This window comes from Anguilla rostrata, chromosome 5 (assembly GCF_018555375.3).
Source record: "Anguilla rostrata isolate EN2019 chromosome 5, ASM1855537v3, whole genome shotgun sequence".
NCBI lineage: Eukaryota > Metazoa > Chordata > Actinopteri > Anguilliformes > Anguillidae > Anguilla > Anguilla rostrata.
The window spans coordinates 11,707,186-11,732,121 of record NC_057937.1 but is presented as its reverse complement, the minus strand read 5'-3'; the positions used below and the strand labels follow the sequence as shown (position 1 = coordinate 11,732,121).

Sequence of the window (24,936 nt, the reverse complement as noted above, 5' to 3'; positions counted from 1 at the left end):
TTCTCTATGTGTTTCATCATTAGGTGTGATACATACATGCATCCATGTATGTGAGTGTGTGTGTGTGTAGGACCCTAACTCTCTGGTACTCTGTTGATAATTCCAAACGTCAAAATGATTGTACGAAGTAATTGAAATTGAAAGGGAGGCTGTTGGACTTCACTGCAGAGTCTGAAGTCCGAATAAAAGGCAGCGTTCTATTGGAACCTCAGCACAAGTGCTGAGCGTTTGGACGCAGCCAGCTAGCCTTCAGAAGCATCGCTTTTAACTGTGTTGGGACTAAAAATGTGGCAACACTGGGAGGGAGGGAGAGCTCAAGACTCATTACCCAGAATTCTTCACTCCCACCCACTAATTTGTGGTTATCGTCTCACCCAAGCAAGGCAATTGTTGCATTGTTTCATGAGTGCTGCTTCCTGGTTTTGTTCGAATGACGGATTAGGTTTTAGGCTTTCCCCGGGACCGGCCTCTCTCCGACTGGCCCTTAGTTCGGTTGGCGCTTTAGAATCCTACGGGCTCCCTACCCTTTTTTGGAGTACAAATGGGCAAACCTACGCCTCTGCTAGCTATTTTGCTCTGATGGCTCAGCCAAATGAACAACACTTCACTATTTTATTTATAGCCGGTGAGTTTTAAGCATTAGCACTAGAAAGCCAACAAAATGGCCTCCATACCCCCACAACAGTGCGTAAGCATTCACTGTCATTTGTGTTTCTTCAGGGAAATCTTCTCCTCTTTTGATTTTGCCGTCTGCTTTCAAGGCGGGCTTTTGACTGACTGAGCTCATATGGGAATATTTTTTTTAAACAATCTATATTTGAAAGGCAGGGATGATGAGTTGGGAGTGCCATGAATGCTACCTGTGGAGACCCACAGATAAAATCTCCTTTGTTCAGATGCCGCATGTGTGTTCTGTAATGCTCAGTGGCCAGACTCTAATGGGATGCGTATGTATGTGTGCGTTTGCGGCGTCGTTTTAAAATGGTGTGCACACGGGTATAGAGTACGTAGTGTCATTTTGTCCTGGGCTATATGGCTTTTTTTATTTTTTTATGGAGAAGGATCTTGAGATGTGGCTCGGAGTTTACATCTCTCGCTTTCTGCGATGAGCCTGGCTGTGACAGAATTACCATCATATTTTGATGTCAGGCGCTGTAGATAATCTCATGGGGTAAATGCTTATATTCATCCCCTTTGTTGGAATTGAAAGGAGGGGACGGAATTGAAAAAGCGATCTTGTGGGGGCCCATTATTCAGAATCTGAATCTGTCTGCTTCTGGCTGTACAGTATTCATAAATCTTTGCAGAGTGCAATGAATGTAATCAGCTGACTTGCAGAGGACACACGCTGGCAAACCCTCCATCTCTCTTGTCAATGCTTTCTGCAACTATATAGACAGGAAACTAGGACTTGTGCCCAAAAAAAAAAAAAAAAATTTAAATTATCCAATAGGGCAGCACGCTTATCTCCGCCCCCCCTGTCCAAGACTGTTATTCTCAGAAACACAAAGAGAAAGCCTGTGTAGTTTCACAAAACATAGTCTCTCCTTTCAGAATGGGTCCACTGCTTCATCTGTACACAATGGTTCAATCAGAGTTTGGGGTTATTGAAGGGTTATTCAACGCAGCCTCATTTCGCCAGTGTAACGGACACCTTGGGGCCTTCCTTGCGTCATTGTTCTCAAGCTGGTTTTAATGTTGTTCCTTTTCTTCTTTTTGCGCTACCGGAAAACTAAAGTTTATATTGCTATATGTTTATATCAAGTTATATGCTTGACCGTGGATACCACGTGGTTGAAATGTGTATCCAACGTTTATGTTTTGAAAGCTAAATCATGTTTGCGACATTAATTATTTTTTCTAAAAAAAAAAAAGAATTCTTCTCATATTTTAATTCTAATTTTAAAAAACAATATTGTACATGAGAGAATTTCATTTGCTGTATTATTATTATTATTATTATTGTGTTTGTTGCTGATTCCACAGTTATTCAGTTATTCTGATTAATTTACATTCATGTTCTAGAGTATTTTGCAATATTTATCGCCAAGTGTATTTCGTGCCAATAAAGCATTTTTTAATTTGAATTTTTGAATTTGAGAGAGGGCGGTTTGACAGATAAGTTAGCGTCTTAATGGAAGGCCATCACAGACGGTCCGGAAAGTCACACTTGGGCCTTATCCGGCTGTGCCAGGGACAGACCGTCGACATCATCCCTGACCATTACTGACAGCGGGGAAGCGGGGGGCGCTTCATTTGCATAAACAATCTCAATGGCCGCTGGAAACGCGCCAGTCACTTCCCATAAAAACAGAGGGAGGAAAAAAACGGCCAGTTTAGCAAAAAGCCCCAGTGGTTTATCCATCCTGACAGTGATCTGATAAACAGTAAATGATAAATGCGGTCTATTTTGATGCGCATCACCCTTTCTCTTCTGGGAATAGCTCTTAAGCCTCGCTTCGATCAGACCGAGTCGGCCTTCTCCCCACTGTAGTGGTTTCAGGATTCCTCAATGTTTCGTTTTTCCCAAGATGCAGTGGCGCGGCAAGTCTTGGTGCAAATGACAAAAGTATCTTTGTTACTAATTCTAGTCTCATTTCCTCTTTTTTATCTTATTAATTAGCAGCATCTGTTTCAGTTGTTTAATTCTGCTAAAATAGTCATGCTTTATTATGTCATTAATGATCTTTATCATGAATGATAATCATTAGAAAAACATTTTTAAAAATGATCAAAATAATAGCCCAGCCTGTTTTCTCTGGGCACTGGAAACGCCAGCAGGCTAGCTCACGTTGCTGTTCCTAATGAGTTTCCACTATGAACAAAAACAGAAAACATTGCATTAAGTTTACCAAGTATATTCCGTGGATGAATAAATACTTTAGTTGAAACAGTTACAGATGGCAGACCGTGTACAGATGAGTGCTCCAGGAAGGTAGGGTTGCCCTTTCCTGTCAGCATCAACCTCAGAGAGGTCAGCTGAGGTTTGAGGTACAGAGTGAACATGCCCCCATGAAAGTTTTTGTAATGCATGTAATGCAATGGGCGTTCAATAGAATGTTCTCCAATGGTGTTCGCTGGCTTGACATCATCATTCACATCTTATTAACAAAAGTACATATACATAAAATTAAAATAATAATAATAATAATTACAGTTAATTATTTGTCCTCGCCAAATAATTAACTGTAATATTCTCCATTCCTGCTTACAATGAGACTTCTGGAAAGAAAACTGAAGAACAGGAGGGAACCATTCATGCTTAAATTTGTTTATATGTGAAATGCATTACTTCAGAGATCACTTCCTAAAATACATGCTCCTAAAATTTGTACGAGTGGAACTGCATTTTTGTTGAGCACTACAAAGCACAGAAATGAGTGCACTATGTTCTGCTTCCAAAGCATTAGGTAGAGTGTTGATCTTCCTGTTTTTTTCACTATCTTATTTATGATGCCACTCCATGCCTTCTTATGTACTGAAAAGCACACATCAGAAGTAATCTTCTGGGTGTGTTTGCATCTCTGGAGACTGCTCTTGGCATTCTAAACCTGGGGCTGCGTAAGTGGCTCTCCGTTTCTCCGTTTCTGCTGTAATCATCAGTACTTCCAATGAGAAATGATTTGAGTGTGGGGGGGGGAATAAATTCTATAAGACAAGTTGTCTTCGAAGCCCACTCGTGTGTGTCCGGCACGTGTAGTTCAGGGAGTCCGCTGTTCTTCCCTGACGGTTCCTGGGGTTATGGTGTTGAGAGTTGAGAGGGCTCCCGCTATGCAGCGGTGTAACAGGTTTAATTTCCTGCCTTGCGTGACCGCGGATTGCACGTGTTTGTCTTGGCATCGTTCAGCGGAGTTGACAAAACCTGCTGCCGCTAATGTCCAATATTCTCTTATCAGCAAACCCCTGTTTTTAATAACTGGTATTTGGATTCATTTTATCTGGCTGTCTGCAGTCATTTGTAATTCAGATTTGACTGAGTGGTATAGATATAATTTCTACCAAGTTGCTTTTTTAAAAGCTTTAATGTAGCTTGATGTTTTTTAGTTTTTTTTTTCAAAAATTATTTCATAATCTTTTAAAGCCAAAATACTGGATCTCAGCATTTGTAGTTAATTTGGAAAAAATATATAAAATTAATATCGTCCCTGCTGCTCTAGTGATGATATTGATGATGGTGATTATGATGATGATGATGATGACCAATGAGATAAGCATGATTTTTATGATAAATCCTGATTGGTAAATAAAACCGAATGTGGTAGCAGCACCCAAAGTACGCAAATAAATTAATAAATAAATATATAAAAATAGGAAAATGTATTATAAATGCATGACACTGTACACTCCCTCAGTTATGGCTTATCTGTGTTTCTAATTATGCGTGGGTGTTGCTTTTAGTATGCATGGATAAAAATGCAATGAATAACAACCCTACAACAGTCTCCTGGGGGAACTGTCCCATGTTTTAACCCTTCCTAATGAAGTATTGAACAGGGATATTGAAAATGCCAAACCTCCTGCCCATAATCATCTTTTCTACTGTGTTTCAGTGTGGTACATGAGAAACTGAACAGGCTTTAGTTACCACAGGGGAGTGATGTGTTTGTGTTCCACACACACAGGCACATGCTCACGCACAGGCACACGCACACGCACATATAAAAATATAAAAATGTGCAATGTTTGAATGTAGCCCTTTGAGGGTATGTGACCTTTGCCTCACTCCCACGAATGTGTGGTTTGTCCGTGGTTTGCTTCAGGGTGCCCTAGCAACCCCACACTATCGCACAGCTCAGAGAAATGCCGCAGAAACCTGTTCACTCTGACAGTAGGGTTCAATCTCAGATAACCTCTGGCTGCCCTCGTCGCTCAGAAAATACTTTGAAATATTAAATAACGTGCCACTCCAGGCATCTATCTCAAATGTTTTAGGCGACTGGTCCTGAAAATGGTCCTGTTGAAATATCAGCTGGTTTACTAGATTTCACATGCATGTTTCAACAAGATAGCAGAGCACTGCTGTACAATTAGCTGAAAATAAATAGCAGACCAAGTAAGTCTGTGTTTTATGAGTGAATGAGGGTAATTCAGTGCATTCACCTGGCTGTCTGGTATCTCTGTCAATTTGGATTGGACTGTGGCGTGTTAATTGTGGTGCTAATTATGCTAATAATGAGGCATTGCTGTGTAAGTACCCTGCTGTTAAACAGAAAGCCCTATCAGAGGGCCGAGCTCAGCTTCGCTAACGTCAGAACGGAATGTTCACAGATTTAATCTTCAGTGTCAGGTAACAGTCACGTGGTATATCGCCCACGGTTACACGGCACAAGCAATTTACCTGGTTATTCACACTGTCGCAGAGAAATAATCAATAGCCCATGCCTTACCCCGGAACGGTGTGATATTTATATAAACATATGAAAACAACTGATAATGTTCTCGGGAGTTCATAGATTTATGGTTCTTTTTTTTTGAGAGGAAAATCACCCTGCACGCACACGCACATTGTCTAGTGAGAGAAAAAGGCTCGCGATAAAAATCTTTCATTTTCATCTTTGCGCCATTCATAACCATTGCGTACGTTGATGCAAGTGTAGCAAGTGTATTATTCACGGTTCTTTCTTTTTATAACATAACTTTGCTGCCTCATTGATGAGGGGAAAAAAAATAAAAAAGAAATCATGAATAAGAAAATATGAAATTAGTTCCAGCCTGCATAAGAAAATAAAATTCTGGCATGACATCATAATGCCATGTCCTTTTCTATTATTTAAGTCCATTATTTCTTGCTTTTTGAAGCTGTTTCTGGCTGCAAATGCTCTTTTATCTTGTTTTCAGCACGGACAAATTTTCGACGCATGTAGCATGGCACATACAGGCAGTGTTTTTGGTGATAAAAATAATACCTTAAGAAATATGTGTGAACCTGTTTGTATGAATCACGCTGTGAGTCTGTGCCTTCTCTCCTAAAGTGTACTCCTGCAAGCCGTGAGATAGTCATCATCGGAGCCACGAGAAGGCTGTGCTTCAGAACAACAAACGCACTGCACTCTGCAGAGTTTTACAACAGCATCGCATTTCGTTCACAGTTTTGGACTTTCTCTGCTCTTTGTATAGTACCTTTCCAGGAAGAATAGTCCTGAAGGAATACTCGCAGAATGCAGGATCTCGTATCTTTCGAAACATTTTTTTTTTCTCTAGTTCATGCAGGATTAGAATATTCCTCCTGTATTATTTTGAAAATGATTTCCTGAAAGGTTTTTCACAGATCTATTTCACACACGCTTGAACACGCGCATGTGCAAGCGTGCATACAGATGCGCACGTGCACAAACTAAAGAAGACACGTACTTACACACACACACACACACACACACACACACACACTCACTCTGTCTCTCTCTGTCGCTCTCTCTCATTCTCTCTCTACCCCTCCCATCCCGAGCAATTAGATCCTGCTGTAGCAAATTTAATGGTCGCAAATTCTGAGCACGTAAACGGCTGTTTGGTTATGGCGGGCCGGGTTGTCTGCGTTTGGAGAATGGCAGATTGCAGGTTCTGCTGGCACATTCTGCCCTGTGTTTTTTTTTTCCCCGGGTACAGTGTGAGCGTGCTCAGAAGCGCCGGGAGAGTTTGGGGCTGTGCTGCTGCTCTCTCTCACCCGCTCTCCCGCGCTCCTCTGCTGATGTGAGGACACTAGAGAGCAGTCTGCTCCTTCTCTCTGCCTCTCCGCGCTCTGCTTTCAGAGCCATGCTCACGTTGGATAGCGCAAAAGGCACCATCCGTCAGGACTGTCAGTCACACAGTGATGGCCAGGGCACACAGAACAAACAAACACACACACACACACACACACACATACTCACACGCATGTATGCACGCGCACACACACACACACACACACACACACATACGCACATGCATGCACACACACACATATGCACACGCATGCACACACACACACACACATATGTGCATGCATGCACACATAAACACACACACATGCATACATATTCACACGCACACACATACACACACATGCATGCACAAAAAATGTGTGTGTCCCTGAACAGAGACAAACATACAATATATCCTACTACATCAATAGTGCTCAATATTTTAGGTGACCTCTGCTGGGAAATACATACATATATTGTTTTTATAATTTAGATTGGATTTTAAATACAGCAGTCTGTTGTTTAATCTATAACTCCAAATAAAGGGTCATATTCTCATTATTTAAACAAACACTAAAAGAATAGCTCTAAAGGTTGTAGGTGCTCTGTTGTTTTGAGGTTTAAAAAAATAATAATCTGATTTTCCTCCGAAAAGTATGCCACCTGATTATAATGCAACTCAATTTATTATATTGGTTTATGTTATCTTTTCAGCCCACAGACAAAAAAAGGGAGGAAAACAAAAAGCAGTGCAGTGATTTTTTTTCCTTCACATACGTGAATTATAAACCGATTTGAGATTCAGATTTGAGGTGTCTCCGGTCGAGGCTTAACATTTCAAACGGAGCGAGACGATCCCCTAGACCTCCACCAGCAACGCTGCAGAGACGCAGAGACGACCCCCCCCACCCCCCTCCTCCCACCACTGCGTCTCTGTTATTCACGCTTCTCAAAGGCTTCTGCAGACATGGCTACTGTGAATAGCAATTCATTTATTTAAACATTTTTTTTTTAGTTTACAAAAAGAAATAGGATAGCTTGGATCTCTTTCCCTCCGCTCTTGCATCTCTTCTTCTTTTACATATTTTACACATATTTTGATTTACCCGACTCCCTCTCTTCACTCTTTTTTCTTTTTTTTAAACCACAATAAAAACAGTATGTTTTGTCTGTCCCTTTAAGACAATTTGAATATCCTGACGTAAAAAGACACATTAAAGCTGAAATTATCCACCCGTCGTGAGAGCACGCTCCTTGCAAGCTTTTTTTTTTTTCTCCCCTCTCCCGGTTTTATTTGCATCGAGTCAACAGGTCCCCAGAATTCGTGGCTGCAGGTCCGGATCAGGAGTACATCCTCAGTCTGTGCTCAAAGTCCAACCCAGAGAACAACAGAGCAGCACGGTGCGGAGTGGAGAGGTTTTTAGGGATCCTCTCCTCCCCCTGTAGCCCCCAAGGGGAATCTACACGGCCCACGTGGATGGAGGGGAGTGGCGGGAGTAGGAGGGTGGAGGGGGGGGGGGGGGGTGGTGTCACGTGGGGGTGGCGGGACGGTCACACCTCGCACTCCCTGGACGTCTGCTGCTGGCAGGTGCAGGAGCCGTACTCGTTGATGATGACGAGGGCGCCCTCGATGTGGTTGGGCTTGTAGTCGACGTAGTACTCGGGCGCCGACATGGTGGCCATCTGCTGCATGGTCTGCTTCTGCTTCTGCTTCCGCCGCTGGCTGCTGAGGCACTGCCTCAGCTGCCTCACCCCGGCCGGAAAACACTTCCAGGAGACGTAGAGCATGAGCACCACGATGAGGAAGGAGAAGATCAGCGCCATGGTGCCCGTCACCACCTTGTGGATCTGCATGGTGCTCTCCAGGTCGTCGTTGGGCACCGTCACGGTGAACGAGTTGGTCACCACCTCCCCGCCCTCGATGTCCTGCAGGTCGTACGGGTTCCTCGAGGGGCCGTTGTAGGCGTTCCCCCTGGCCCCGTCCTTGGTGAATATGTAGGGCCTGGTGGTGACGTCCCCCGGGTCCTCGCACAGCTGAAAGGCGTAGACGGCGTCCAGGACGTCCTCGCCCTGCGCCGTGTCCGGGCTGGCGCACAGCAAGGCGCTGTCCCGCTGGCCCTGGAAGCCGCTGAGCCAGGAGGCCAGAGCGCAGACGTTCCTGCTGCACTCCCATTGGTTGCCCGAGAGGGTGATGCTCTCCAGGGACGTCCACGAGTCCAAAATCCGCTGGTCGATGTACGTCAGCTTGTTCAAATCCAGCTGGAGGGATTTCAGGTTGGGCACGCTCTCGAAAACGTGCGGCTCGATGTACTCGATCTCGTTGCCCGAGAAGTCGATCTTCTCCAGGAAGTGCCAGGTCCAGTCCAGGGTGCTGACCACGATGGTGGCCTTATTCCTCCGCATGTAGAGCGTGCGCAGGGAGATGAGGCGGGGAAAGTGGGCCAGGTTGACTTTAACCAGCTCGTTGTGCTCCAGATGCAGCTCGGTGAGCTTAAACAACCCGGCGAAGGAGTTTCGCGCCAGGCTCTGCAGCTGGTTGTAGCCCAGGTCCAGGAACTGCATGCTCCTGCAGTCCTGGAAGATCCTGACGGGGACGTACTTGATGGCGTTGTAGCGCATGTGTAAATTGGTTAGCTTCCTAAGGCCGTGGAACAGGTCGGGCTCCAGGGCCTGCAGCCTGTTGTACGATAGATCCAGGATGCGGAGGTTGGGCAGGGGTCTGAAGGTGGCGTTGGGCAGGCTCTCGATCCTGTTGAAGCTCAGGTCCAGCTCCTTGAGCCTGCGCAGCCTCTCGAAGGCGCTCTCCTCCACCAGCTCCACAGCGTTGTGGTCCAGGTAGAGCCACGTGAGCTGCATCAGCCCGGCGAACTGTCCCTCCCGCAGTTCGGACAGGCCGTTCTCGCGCAGGGACAAGCCCGTGGCGCTGCTGAGGTTGTGGGGGACGTCGGTCAGGTTGAGCCCCTCGCAGTACAGCAGCTTGCTGTCGCAGCGGCACAGCCGGGGGCAGACCCCCTCTGCCGCGGGCAGCATTTTCAGAAAGATTCCCAGAGAGCACAGTATCAATCCAGGGGGCTTCCTTAGTAGCCACTTCAAGTACAGACCAATTAGGAGGAAATCCATTAGCATGAATATCCCTGTGTGTCGCCGAGAAAAAGTCCATTGAACCGTCCAGATTATTATTTTTATTTTACATCATATTTTATAAACTCCCCCGGGTGGAAATCACTCTAGTTTTTTTTTTTTTTTTCCCCCCCTCTTGATCTTGGCAGCGTCGGCGACGGCAACAGCAGCAGCAGCGGCGGCGGTGTTTACTTACAGGGAGGAGGAATCCTGCCACGACGAAAATAAAATAATTAAGGTTGATAAAAGGCGAGTCACTTTGCTCATGTTAGATATCAGAGAGCCAGAGGAGAGGAGAGGAGGGTAAAAAAAAAAAAAAACCCTCCTTCATGAACCGATCTCATATGAAAGGATTCCTACTCACCCCTTCAGAGCCTGACAACCTCTATTCAGCTGCTCCCTTTGTGCCGACACTAATTATGTGCGAATCTGAAAAAGACCCCACTGTGGTACAAATTCGGCCTTCCCCCCCCACCCTTTTTTTTCGGGGTGGACAGCAGATCCTGGCAGGCTTACAATGTCTTAGTTTTCCCTCGTGTGAAAGAGCCAGCGAAAGAAGGAATCCAAGTAGCTTTCACCAGACTTGCGGGAAGTGTGAGTTCCCCTGGCTGTAGGCATGAGCGCAGTCCTCTCTCCCTCTCTCTCTCTCTCCCTCTCTCCTGCTCCGCTGCAGTCACTGCTGTGGTAATCACAGGGAAGAGAGGAGAGCGAGAGAAAAAAGATGCAAGAGGAAAGAAAAAAAAAATCCCTCAACTCTTTTCTTTTTTTTTTTTTTCTCCACGCACTGCTAAAGACTCTGCCGTTCTGTCAACGCAAATTACGGTCCGTCAGTCGAACTGACCACTGACCTTGATGGCCTCTAATCCACCGAGGGGGCTCATTTTCTATTCGGCTCTCGAGATTGAGCTTTTTTAAAAATTTATTTTAAAGAGGAGGGGATGGAGGGGTCCCTGGTTTTCCTTTTGCTGTTTTCTTCCCTCGTTAGCTGTAGCCCCCGCTTATTGGCTAGCGGTCTGGTGCTTTTTTTTTTTTCCCCTGCCGGCTTGCTGCAGTCGTAGGTCTCTGGACTGGCTCTTCCGTGGCTGAGAGGTGAGGCTGGGAGGCGGGCAGGGACGGCGTGTTGGAAACGCAGAGCGATCGGTCCCTTGCAGCAGACTAGTGCTCTGGCTGTGCATGCAGAAGCACCTTCTGTTCACTGAGTGTCGTAAGCCACTCACAATTCAGGCAGGGCTCTCTCTCTCTCGCTCTCTCTCTCTCTCTCTCACTCGCTCGTTCTCTCTCTCCCTCCTCCCCTCTTCCTCCACCTCCTCCTCCTCTTTCCATTTCTCTCTCTCTCTCTCTCTCTCTCTCTCTTGCTTGCTCACTCTGTCTCAGTATCTCAGACATTTCCATATTCAAAAGGGGCCTGGCTTAAACCAGCGTTTTAATGAAGCACAGAAATGATGCATGCAATACCCTCTCTCTCTCTCTCTCTCTCTCTCTCTCTCTCTCTCCCTCTATCTCTCTCTCTCTCACTACCTACCTCCCTCCCTCTATCTCTATCTCTGCTCTCTTTTATAATGAATTGAAACAAGCCATCTATCTGCTGTTCCCTGTCTTCTCGCCATTAGAATCCTGTTTCCTCATTATTACAGATTAATATTCCACTAATGACTGAAAAGTGTTTACTGTGGGGCCCGTCCCTGCAGTTTAAGCCTTTCAGCCATGAGCAGGATAAAATAATGCAGCCGTGGAATGCTTTTGAGCATCTAGCAAGCAAAACCTTCTCTCACTCTCTCTTGCTCTCTATCAATCCTCAATCTCTCTCCCTTACTCACTCTCACACGCACGCATGCATGCACGAACGCACCCACGCACGCACACACCATCTTTGTGTCCATCTCCTCATTTGGTTTTACACTGTCTCTACATAAAAGAACAATTATTTCATTGTCAGCAGTAATGGCTGCATGTGAACTGAAACCTCATCCTTTATTCTTCTAACAGGATTTCAGATTGGTTTTGACCTAATAACTATAGCGCTGTGCACCCCTGTCATTCTTTTCCTGGAGGGCTGGAAGATACAGTATGTTATATATATGTTTTTTTTTGTTTGTTTTTTTTTTTTGGGGGGGGGGTGCTTAATGATGGATGGAGAATATATTATCATTATTGAAAAGGAAAAATGAAAAGGAGCACATTGTAAATATTTCATTCTCCCCCTACATTGTTTTTTTTTTTTTGCCGAGAACTATGTGTGCCTTCTCAGTTTACATCGCACACTCAAACTATTTTCTGGTTTTGCTGTGATTCAGCTTCGTTTATCGCCCGATTATTTTTTTCTCCTTTGTTCTAAATTTTGCCCACAGTAGGCTCAGTCAGAACAAAATAAGCAAGTGCATTTGATTGCAATGCTTTTTCTCACCCTGATTGGACATTGGTGTGTAAGTGGGATTTTGGGAGCACATATGTTTTTAGTATGCTATGTAGATAAACTGGTTATTTTCTCATTTAACCGTTGCTAATCAACTTGCAAAAAACAACCTTTCATTGTAAAATGAGCATCATCATGACTGCATAATCCTTAGGGTTAAGGTTGCTGATGTTCTGAGTACAGGCAACTTTCAATAATAACACACACACACATATATATATATATATCAACAAATATATTTTAGACAATTCTTGCTACAGTATCATTGAGTGCAGGTCAATGAACAAGTGAGTTAGTGGTAATGGGCCATATACTGTTTCTCTGTGGGACACAAAAGGATCATGTCCCATATCTGCTGGTTGATGTACATCATAAGAACCCACCAAAACAAAAAAGAAAAAAGCTCAACTACTTTGCATCTGTCTCAAGGTCTTGCACCAGTCCCACGAGAGGGTTCAAAGATGCTATCTGTGATTCAAGGGCAGGATGAATGGTAGACTGGCCTGTCTGTAATAATCGTGTTAGGGCACGTGCCATTTATTCATCAGGCCCGGCTTAAATGAAAATTTAATTAAAGTAAATACTGCATCCATTATAAATGTCAGAGCAGGTAGTGTTTGCAGTCATTAAGTCAGCTCTCCAAAGATGTTTTTTTGTTGTGGACGTTTCTGCATCCAATACATGGCCATGTCTTAAGTGGCAGGAACACCGACAGTAAAATGGATGAAATACGAACCAAGGAGAATTTCCCACAGTTAGAAGTGGATGTCTCAAAGTTAAATCTGCCTCTTCCTTCCTCACCCCTCCCCTTCGCTTCCCCCACACCCAATATCTCCTTAGCTGTAATAAATGGCTGCACCATCAGCTAATGAGTTGGTGGACTGTAATGACTTGACACAGCGAACAGGAGACAGGAGTATCCAGGCCATCAGTTGGACAGAGATTTTAAGAGGCTGAAGTTGTGCATGCCTGCTTTACAGATGGGTGGAGACAGTAATCTCGTCTATAAGATAACCTTGAGTCCTTCTCTCAGACTACTTGCCCTGGCCACTTGCCAGTTACGCCCTGTTATAAAATTATTACAGTTAAACATCATTTCAAAAAAAAAAAAATCATAATACAAATGTGAGAAAACTGGTGGGGAGAATAACTTTTGGGAATTGTTCAGAAGCGAGGCAAAGTTACACGGAGGTAAATACCTTCTGGGTGCGACAAACTTCTCTGACAATGGCTGCAGAAATGGTGGATGAAGAAAAAAATGTTAAAATACAGAGATTAAAACACATTCCAAATTCATGTGTAATTCAACCATCTATTCCAATCATGGAAATAAAAAAAGTGAATTAACTTTGGGACTTGGGTGAATCACCAGGGTTTCTTGTCTTTATGCTCTCAACTGTCACTGTAGCCTAGAGCACAGTGCAGTCTACAAACAGGACTGTTAGAAGCTATTGCATAATGAGTGCCTTTGTTAAGATGGGGCAGTATGAGCATAAGTGTAGCCTATGGAGTTACGGACAGTCAGTCGAAAGAAGGGAGAGGAGTCTACCCCATCACCCACACACTATCACTCTCTGTCACACTCACACACACACGCACACCTTACATATACACACACATACACACTTACACACGCACACACACAGATGCACGCGCACACTCACTCATGCACGCACACACAGACGCATGTGTGCACACACACACTTACTCATGCACACTCACAGAGATGCACGCACGCACACATGCATATACACTCTGAGAGCATTTGCCGTTATTTTTCTGCACCAAACCCCTGTGGTGCCTCTGCTGGTCTGTGACACTGGGAGGTATTGCTCAAATATGAGCCCCGATCAGAGTCCCCAACCTAAACCCATTCCCTGAGGTATTATGTGTCTCTCATTTCTGTTTGTGTCTCTACAAATTGATATCACATGTCTATTCATTTATTTGCCATTTCCTTCACTTATCCTTGGATCCACCCACATATCTGTTTCCTGTATCCATTCCTGCCCTCCTATCTATTCATCTCCTTATTCAGACATTAAACAAGATGCACTGGGACTAAACCATGAAGCATTCGGTACAAGATGTCAATAACGTTATCATTTGATATCAGGTACATTAGACGTTTACGTGGTAGATATTTATGTACCCCTCTACATTCTGTAAATTTGATTTCCTTACTTATCATCAAATACACGTCATAGATACATACATTAAATCCCGACTGTTTTTAGTCCTTTTAAATTGAAGAATCGGAGGCTGACTTCTCCCTTACTGTAGAAAACAAACCTCCTCCTCTTCAGAGTGTGGGCGGCAGCTGTAGTGTCCTTGCAGGTATCCACCTTCATTTCCCTTGTGAATGAAGGTCTCACCGAGCCAATAGACATAAACTGGCGGCAGACAAAAAATAACCACAAAATAAGCTAGCAGCGATTATTAATTAATAGTACATGTTTTGTTTGCTCTGGATATGCTTAATCAATATCCTATTATATTCTCTTAATGTTTTCTGCAACATTAGGTTTTTAACCACTGCATGTAAGATTTACCATGGCTGTCTTGATTGGAAGGCATTATGCGTATGTCGTTTCGTACAGCTTGGTGGGTCAGATGGGTAGTCTTTGTGCAGGTTATTGTTAGGGACCCCTGTGCAGGAAGGATTGTGGGTACACGTCTCTGCCAAGTCATATCAAGAGCTTTAAAAATTGATGACGCTAGCCTACCACATTACAATAAATGCATTGGAGGTTAGTTGCTGCCAATGCAGTGCATGAGTGTATAAGTGGAGTTTACAGATTACCTCTATGGGATGTTAAAAGAATATTAACTTTGTAATTTGCTGGTTAGCCAATATAAAACCAGCCAGTGTAATGGGCGATGCATTGCAATCATATTTCAATCCTTCTTTACAAATAACATATTTTAAGCATAATTGAGTATCTCTGATGGACTGACTGAAAATTAAGAAGTGGCATTTTGTAGAAGTTTGGTCCTCCTGGTTTTAGTCTTGTCCAGTATGAAGCATCATATTGGTACCATTCTTTCTTCCTGGTTCAGTATGCTGGCTAGCTGTACAGTGTAGCTTTTTGGCTACGAACCCTTTGGCATGAGGAAATCCCTATCCAAGGTAGTAAAGATCCGTACTGTACTACTTAAGTACAGTACATTTCTCCAGCATTGCCCAGAAGTACTGGGGTGATTAAACCATTAGTCATGAAACTAGCTGCAGGGTTATATTCAATTAAAATCAAGCCACACAGATTATTGTATGAGAAGAAAAAAATAATAAATAAAAATAACCAAGTACACTACATGGCTTATTGACACATACTGTAGTCTCATGGTGATTTTCGTATGACAGGTATGAATTTTGGCTCTTCTGAATTGCCCGATCTGGCTGATCTCATCGCGAGGCGTGGGGTTTAAGTTGTAACACCATACTCGTCATGCTCAGCTGAAGAAGATAATCCCCAGCGTGTGTCTCACATCAGCGTGTAATGGCTGTTACCATCAGGCTTTGAAGTAAAAGGCTGACTGCGACAAAAAAGAAAAAAAAAAAAAAATCTTTCTGAGCTAATATTGTGAATGTTCACAATATTCACCGACGTGAAGAAATGCACTTTTGTGCGGCTTTGTGTTCATTATTATATGGGACAAATAATTTCTGCCTTATTTCCCTTCCATTCTCCTGAGGTTGCTAATTAACTTTTAATTCTTATTTATTTCCTGTCATCTCTCTACAGTGTCACCCATGGCAGTTGACTGGGGGACCATTCTGAGCCTATAATTAATTGGCAATCGCTGATTATTCAAATACATTATCGAATTAGAGGAGCCTTGCTTCATGAAGTGTTTTACAAAAGAGGACACATCATGGTTAATGGGCCATCATCTGAGATAACGCGGAGGGGCGGTGCTGATGCATTCGTGGAGGGCGAAGGCTTGGGTGGGGGCTGTGACGTAGGAAAGCTCGCAGCCTTTCCTGTTCGTCTCCGGGGCAATTGGGGGGAAAAGGAGCGTGTCTTTTGTCTGCCTAGCATCAGCCTGCCATGCTGAGTACCCTCCAGCAGATGGCGACTGCATGCCTTCTGTCCAGTGTGACACCGGGAAGGGGAGGGGCTGAGGGGACGTTGGCAAAATGCCAGCCTGTCACATGGCTCACCTCCGGTCTGGCCTAGGAGGGCACGCAAGGGGCAAACCACACAGCACGGCATGACACATCTCCTAGTTACACAAAAACAAGACCGCAAAAAGATAAACCGCTTTAAGAACATGCATAAATTAGGAATGAGACTGAGCATTTGATCATTTTAATTTCTGACCATGAGATCACTAATTGATTACTTGGATTGGTGCTCAAATGCTAGTTAATTAAGTGGAAATGAAGAGACATCTAGAGCTGTATTTTCTCCCATCAATATTCATGAAAGAGAGACTTAGAAGCCTGCATAAAATAACAGATAATTCACTGATATTCAGAATTTCCTTGCCTGGGTGTGGGAGGGAATGCAGATCTATTTCCAGTGAGTCATTATTTATACAGAAAGAATTGGTGTTTCATCTGGTGCTTGGGGTCGACTATTTGAGAGAAAATCTTGGGTATGAGGGGGTATTTGAATAAGAAATGAATCAAAGTGAACATCCTTAATATAAATATACGTGCAGGAATCAATACATCACAAGATGTGCCTTTTACTTATCTTTTATTTGATATTTTTACTGGGCACAGAAGCTAGAGAGATCCTGAGGAGCTGAAGCCGATTGCAAAATGGCGGAAAGGATCCTTCGCAGAGGCCTCAGGACAATGTTGACAGCCAGCAGTGTAAAAAAAAAAAATGAAATCACGCTACATGTCAGCTAGCAGACCATGTGACAGCGGGGTGCTGGTGTGTCGTCAGGGGCGACACCGCTGCATGCTCTGTGTTTGCTTTGAAGCAGTGTCCTCCCCAGAGTCGGCACAGGGCTTGCTTCAGTAAGCACCTCCCAGTAATAAATGGGCGAATCAATAACGCTTCATCGTTGGCGGGTGCCTTATTAGGTGGTCAAGTCAGAAAAGAGGGTGTGTGAGGGTGAGGGTGGGGGGGGAGGGGGGCTTGGGAAGTGCCCTTCACATACAGGTAGGGAAGGTTTCTTAAAGGGGCATTGTTCTGAATCCAGGCGCATGATGAAACAGTCTGTAATTAGAGTGCTTTTCTGCACGTTAAACATCGGTGACAGCTCCATGACCGTCCTTTCTTCATTAAAGTTGGGGGGGGGATTGTTCTGGAAAGAGGGGCTTCCCCAAGGGCGCGAAGCCAGTGCCGCTGAAGAACCAGAAAGGGGGGTGACTCACGGGTGTCGCGCCCCGTATCTGGGCAACCTTGTGTTTGCGGCTTGTCGTGACGGGAGCTACATCAGAGGACGCGCCCAGCAGTGGCAGTCTGGACTCCTGACCCCTCCGTGGGGGATGGAGGGGGGGGGCTCTTATGTTCACTTTTGTCTCATCGAACACTGCAGATTTCTCTCTGTTCTCTGGTGACTGGCTCTCACCCTGCACCATTTTTATTTTGGAGGGTGTCAGGCTGCTCATCTCATGGGACAGTGCCCCACCACCACCATTCGAACAGTTCAACAGTTGGCAATGGCTGCATGTCTGGACTGAATATCCCTAAACGATAGAGACTCCTAGTGTATGTGCTGAGTTGTCTCAATAGGAACTAATAATCTCTGTGTTTATTTAGTAAAGGTAGGCTTCAAACCACTGTCTTGGTTGCTAAGCTCAGTCAAATTGAATTGACTTGCTAAACGAATGTCCCTGGTCTGTATCTGAAGCAGCTAAGGGGGTGACATGTCTGCTTATAGAAGACTCTCACCCTTTAGTACTATAATATATTTACACAACATCTATTGGAGAGGGGCGCTTGCAGTCATCAGTGTAGTCATGTGCCACCCAGAAGACCCTGTATATGCCTTGTTGCATTCTGTGATGCTAGGGGTTACATTTGCGGGCAGGGGCATGTTTGGGCATCAGCAGGGCACCCAATTGCTCTCTTCTCCCTTCAAGAGCTTATGGAGTTGCACAGAGTTCATCCAAGCCACAGCAATTGCTCATAGACCCATGCCACACCCATCCCTACCGCATTGCGGGGGGTTAAATGTGCACTCTGCCCTCCAAGGTCACCTATGCTCTCCTCAGAGATGGGACCTCCATCCCTCAGCCCAGCACGGTTTTCTGTTTGTCTTTATTTTCCTCATTTTATTTTTACAGCAGCAGTGGTTTGGTTGACTGTTATTGGTAGCATCCTGTTGTGCGTGTGTGCGTGAGAGACCTTAATATTTCAAGTACACTTTGCCGATACACACATTTTTTTATTTAAATGAAAAGCTCTAAGCCTATTTAATGCCAGGGAGATGTTGCATTACCATGCACTGTGTCTTTTTCTCAGTGGATTGAGTAAGACAGCTGAGAGAGAAACAACCAAAAACAAGGTTAAGAATAGATAAAAATACAGCTAATGCACCTCCATTTGCATTAATTGTAAAAAAAATCTGCAGGCTCTGTCAGGGACTCCTTTCAGGTTTGCTTTCACGGGCTGTCGGTTCCCAGACGGAAGGCCTGTCCATGTAAATGGGGCCTGTTTTTCTACCTGTCGGATCGGAGCACAGTCAACACAAGTTAGCCCTCTGACAGAAGGAGGAACATTTGTCATCTAAAATCGGAAAGGCAGGAAGCTTTGGCAAAGAAAGGCTAAGGGTTAGGGCAGGGTTTGTGTTATTCTCCCATGCTTCGGCACGGTTTCCATCGTTTGTTTGTAAGTAGGAGCTCCCCCATTTTCCTTCAGAAGGCAAAATCGAAGGTGAATATGTTGGGCGTTCCCTGATATTGCTGGAATGCAGTGGAAGCATTCCCCCCCCTCCGACTCGCTAATTAAGACAGTAACTTGATGAGGTGTATGACCCCCATTGGTCCGTGCAGGGTAGGCCTCTCTTGAGTCAGGACCTGGGGCCTCTCCTGGTGGTTACCTTCGGAACGGCCTCGCTGGCGGTTTGGCCTCCCGCCCCAGCCCCCCCCCCCCTGCCGTCCCGTGCCAGCTGTTCACTGGTCAGGCCGGTCAGCTGTTCGTCGGGTGACTGGGGAATAACCGTGATGAACCGGCTCCTTCGCTGCTGCAAGCCCGGCTGAGTTGTTGACTGGGATAGCCGAGGGGCGGGGATTTGGGGTGAGATGCTTCACGGACCGGGGTGGGTGGCTGGGGTAAGCAATAGCGACCAACCTCTGCATGAACCTGGTCTTTACTCCATGACAAATATATGTTATCTGGCTTTTAAAATAATAACAGGGCTCTTAATGATGAAATTCAAAGGCAATCTGTTTCAGAGCTGGTACTGGTTCTGACTATTCTTAGCTACGACATGTCGATAAACTTGGTGTAAAAATTTTGGCCACTCAGAAAAAAAACGAATAAAATAAAAAATGTCTTTATTACTAGAAGATCTTAGAAAGCCAATATGTTTCAGCTGTAATCCTTCATGAGGCCAGTAACTCGGGGCAGAGTCGCTGTCAGTAAACTTGGGAGAGAGTTGTTTACCTTCTTAAAATGGCTGCGATCCATAAAAAATCGAAGACCAGCACGATCAACTGAATGCCACTTGAAAGGGGATTTGACATCAATGGCGACTTTATTGTTGGTCCACAGCCTTTGCAGTACATGTTACTGAGAAAAAAAAAAGTTTAATAGCCCAGTTTATTTTCCTTCTCTCTCTTCCCTTCTCCATATATGTATTCTTTTATATATTAATGTATTATTTATACTTATTTTTTATCAAAAGGGAATTCTCAGACAGTAACTTTCTAGGATTAAGACTCCCATAATGTGGTGGTAACACGCCAAATCGACAGAGAACGATCTGTGAACTGCGTTCAGTCAAAGATCAGGGCACTGGTCCATGGGATCTCCGCTGCAGTCTGATTTGATGGTTTCGAGTCACTTGGAAGGAATGGGAGAGGTAATAATCTCTACATTGTGTGTGAATGGCGCTTTCTGAAGCTGTAGAACTCAGATTTCATTATGAGTAATGGGGTTGGCAGCATCTGCCTTTTTCTTTTTTTTTTTTCTTAAAAAAAGAAACTGTGCCTCTTTGAAACCCTGCAATGAGCGGAGAAGACCACGGTCCATCTCAAACCTTTCATCCCAGTCACCACAGCTCAGATGCCGTCAACATGACCTTTGCTCCTCAAATGCTCGGCTAATGCTAATGCTTCCCACGTACAAGATGAGCCGAAGCGAAGGTTGAGTCATCCCTCCGCTCAGCTAACCAACATGTTTTCAGCTGAAACCCTACTGATCCGCCTGCCCCTCTCCACCCCTCCCCCCCTCCCCTTTCTATTTATTTTCTAAATTTGAACGGCCTCTGTAACTGCATGCATGCACGAAAATATTTGTGCGAGCGAACAGTGTAGCACACAGCGTGGCATTGTGAATCATCGCTCGGAGGGTACACGCGCCATGCTGTGCGTAGAATGCGTCCCAGGAACCATCTTTTCTGCTCGCCGAAACGCCGCCATCATCATGCGCATCCTTCAAACGCGGTGTGTGGGAGGGGCGATATGATACCCCAGCCGGCTCCATCACCAGCTGTCTTTTAAAAACGTCCTATATGGGTTTTTAAGTACAGCCAAAATCAGGTGTGAGGGTCAGGAGAGAGGCTGGCCGGTGCCTGGGTTAACAGGATATATCGGGACGGTGCTGAAATATCTTCGGGGAGAGAAGGCGGAGGCGGGAGGAGATCCGCGAAGATGGCGGTGGAGTGGCTCATTCCTCATTATCGCATCGGTGAGCAGAGCGGGGTGGGCTCGGGCGAGTCGGAGCTAGAACGCGCTGAAGGGTACGGCGTTCCCCTGGGGTCAGGCTCGGGCCCGGGACTAATGGATGCGCAGATCTGATTTGTCTGCCTCAGTGAGGAGAGCAATATCTCAGAGGGGCCTCCGGGTCCGCATGGTAATTTCTCGACACCTGATGCCGCCGTGCCTCTCCACGATTCGCGGCGAATAAATAAACACGCGGGAGGGAGAAGGATCCCGGAGAACGCGACTGATGGTCCGATAGGCTGGATCCTCGCCTCGTCTGGAAACGCGGGTTGCGTGTCGGGCTTGCCGGGAGAGCCCTGGCGTATTCGCGACACCTCTCCCCCCCCCGCGCCGGTAAGCGCATTAGCGGCGTTCCGTCGCGTCTTGCGCCGCGGGGTGACTTGTCACGGGAGCAGGGAGACGCCGTTTGAGAGCGCGCCGCGCGCGTTGGAAGGGTCGCTCCCGAACGAAATTGGATTTGCGGGTTTGCGATCCTCCATGGGGGCTTGCGCCGCCCCGACGCCTCCCCCCGATCGGGGAGCTGATGGAGCGCTCCTTAAAATACACGGCCGAATCAAACTCGGGCGGTGCCGTGGGGATCTGTCTCCGCATTCCCCACCCCCCTCCCCCCAACCCCCTGTGGCCTCAACCTTGATTCCGGGGGCTTCCATACATTCTCCTGCAGTCACAGTGCATTATTTTGTGTTTGCTTGACAGTGTGTCCCTGTTTCTAACCCTGTTTTCCGACACGGAGGGTTTTTTCTTTGTCACGCTATCCCATTTTCTCGCTTTCAGAATAAATGTGGGGTTTTTTTTTTTTTTTTTTTTGTCATCACGCCAAATTCAATCTCCTAATTATTTTATTTATTAATTATATGTTTGAGACAGTGTGCAGGTGCAACCCTGTAGGCCTTTCAAAGTGGCGTTTCAAAGTGTACACTTTTAGATAGAGCTGTTTTAGGATATTTTACCTGGCTGTTAACTTTGAAAATGAGAAATGAGGCAATGATAACAATTAAAAAGTAAACTGGACTATGCATGAACCCCACAAGCTACATCTAAATTATTTCCCTCCTCTCCCAAAAAAATCCATAATACAGGCAAAACAACAGTAGAATGAAGAATAAATCAGAGCTGTGTGTCAGTCCGGTTGCTTCTCATTTCCAAAAGTTTTTCTTTTGTTCCCTTTTTTAGGGTCGTCTGAAATCTGGCATTTAAATGGGAGCAATTTGCATCTCTGTACACTGATGCGATGCCATCTATGTAAACAGTGGACTGTGAAAGTATTCACCCACTCTGAGTTTTTGCAAAAAAGATTAAACAGACAAAAAGATTTCAAAATGCATTCATTTGGTATTTGTTTTTAATTTAAGATGTATTCAAGGTCTACAGATTGGTGGGGTTTTATGAAAGTTATGTAACCACAAAATGTGAATTGTGAAAGTACTCACCGACCTTGTTTCAAAGGAGATCAACTACCTCAGGGACAAAAGATTTCTCAACATTTTTTTATGTATACTTCCCAGATCTTGTGTTGCATCTGATACTATGATGCGGAGCAATGTGTCCTTTCAATATACTTCAATAGGGTACAAAAAGAAATGCCAAGTAGATGCATTTTGAAATCTTTTTGTGGCACAATAAAATTAAATTTAAAAATCTCTGAGGGGGCGAATACTTCTGCAATCCACTGTATACTGGCCCTTTTCTCCTTGAGTAAACATTACAATCTGCTGTGGCATATTGAGCAAAGATGCTCATTTTCCCAGATTAAAAAATGTCAATTTTTTCCCCACCCTAATATGGATATAAATCATACAAAGATAATGTGAACAACAAATAACATAAAACGGAGCTGGGTAATGATGTGAGTATCTTTCAAAGTTGTGCGAACCATGTGATTATCAACTATTTGTAACAACTTACTCATTGTTAGCGATAACAGATCATCAGTAATTGTACTCATTTAATCCGAGCTTTTAATAAACTTCCACTTGATGTTTCACAGTGGAGAAGCAGCCCGTGTCCCTCCTGCAATATATTCTGTTGGGGAATCAAACACTGTAAGCAAAGCTGTCGTATAGCACTCCCAATGTTGTTATGGCTTTTTTCACTCATAGGAGTGATGTACTTGGCCTACAGTATGTCATCAATAGGCCCTTTTCTCACCATACTGGAAATAAGCATTGCCTTTGTTAATCTGTCTATGACTTCAGTAATGGCATTTATGCAAATGCAAGGTTCTGACTATATATGTTTATTTCTTGGACATATGAACATGCATAGTCGATTGGCCCCTTATGTACTAAATGAAATAAATATGCCATTTTAGCTATTTAGCAGATTAAAGAGTTTGGATAAGATGAATCGTCACTGGCGAAGCCCCACCACTGACATGCATACCACCGGATGAATACATCTGGAAGCAAAGCATGACTGAGGCCGCTTGCCTGAAATGGGTCTTGGGCATTGCAGGTTCGGGCAGAAGGCTGTTATCTCCTGAAGCACAGTGAGCATGTTGTTGCGACGGGCATATCCGACATCTATTTGAACATGAATACTTATGGCTGCTATCACAGAGGGTAGACTGAACTCTCGCTTGCAGCTGTGTAGAACTCAGCAGTGGCTATGGGGAGGAGCTCTTCGGCTGCGTTACCTAGGGTGCACCCAAACTGCATTTCTTCTTTAAATTAAGCCCGTGAAACGGATGGCTCCCCGATTGCTAGTAATTCCCCCTTTTTAAGGCTTGCCGTAAGCACTCGGGGGGGGCACCCCACCGCCTTTTTGTCTTCGACTGAAGTGGCGGAGTAGCTGGCTTCTATAAACCTCGCCACTTTGTCGCTGTCTGCGGCCGAGTTTTACGACGCGTCTGCATCTTGCGAGCGCAGACGCGTGTAGTAATCGCACCTGCCTTGTCTAAAGGCAGCCATCGTTTCCTTTGTCGCTTCTAAGTTCTGCGGCTCTTTGGCCTCCCAGGACGTAGTGGGGAGGGCTCTCTCTCTCCCTCCCTCCCTCCCTCCCTCCCTCTCTCTCTCTCCTCTCTTAAGGCATATGCATATAACCGTGCTTAATTTCACAGTCTTTCACAATGGTACTCTAGGGAACGGTTTATTGTATTTAACCTGGACATTTGACAGAGATTAAGTTTTAATGTAGTACACATGGCACACCACTCAGAAGGTGGTTCTCTCCTGACCTCATTCATTCATGTTTGTCACTGCTCTGCCATTTTTTCTGTGACCCATTTGTTTGATTTTAAACTGACAATTTCAACTACGCAGTTGTTAATTTACAGTAGCAGGTTGTTTTCATTAGTTAATTTGTATTCATATTGTAAAAGCAGGTAGTTATCTTTTTATGTATGTGAGGTTCCTTCACATTGCATCAAAAACACAGATTTTTGAAATGCACGTATTTTAGCACTTTTATTTTAATGATGATTCTCATTAATTTATTTTACTATGGATTCATTAATTTATTCTGGTTAGCATCTCCTTTAAGGGCAAAAAGAAAAAAAGTGTAAATGTGGATGTCTTTTATATATAACTTTCACTAATTAAGCTGCCACTCTCCTCTTGTTTATTTCCTGGAATATACTGTATAAGTGAAGACATTGACAGAAAGCCCTCAGTATAATTATTATCGTGCAATTTGAAAATGTTTTTTTTTTTTTTAAACATATGAGATGTGATTTTTAAAACTTGCATTCAAAGTTTGTATTGGAGTCTCCTATTAATTTATTTATTTATTTTAATCTGCACACCAAAAGTCTTACCCATATTTGTCATGAGTCAGTTCTATGTCAACATGGTCAATTTGGTCTTCCTCCAAGTAACACTGCCGCAGTTGAACACTGAGCGTATCTTAATTAGGATCTGGCTTCCCATTATCTACTG

General features: G+C 44.6%; 2 protein-coding genes across 3 annotated transcripts in view; one reads left to right on the top strand and one right to left on the bottom strand.

Moving 5' to 3' along the window:
- The window catches only part of ctnna2 (catenin (cadherin-associated protein), alpha 2), a 360,420-nt gene that overhangs the window by 247,161 nt on the left and 88,323 nt on the right, over nucleotides 1–24,936 (top strand). The window lies entirely within an intron of this gene.
- On the bottom strand, nucleotides 7,650–11,060 carry lrrtm1 (leucine rich repeat transmembrane neuronal 1). Its single transcript, XM_064335131.1, has 2 exons — nucleotides 10,162–11,060; nucleotides 7,650–10,007 (listed from the first exon to the last, which is right to left on the bottom strand). Exon 2 carries the CDS (start codon nucleotides 9,801–9,803, stop codon nucleotides 8,229–8,231), a length of 1,575 nt encoding a protein of 524 aa, XP_064191201.1. The 5' UTR covers nucleotides 9,804–10,007; nucleotides 10,162–11,060; the 3' UTR covers nucleotides 7,650–8,228.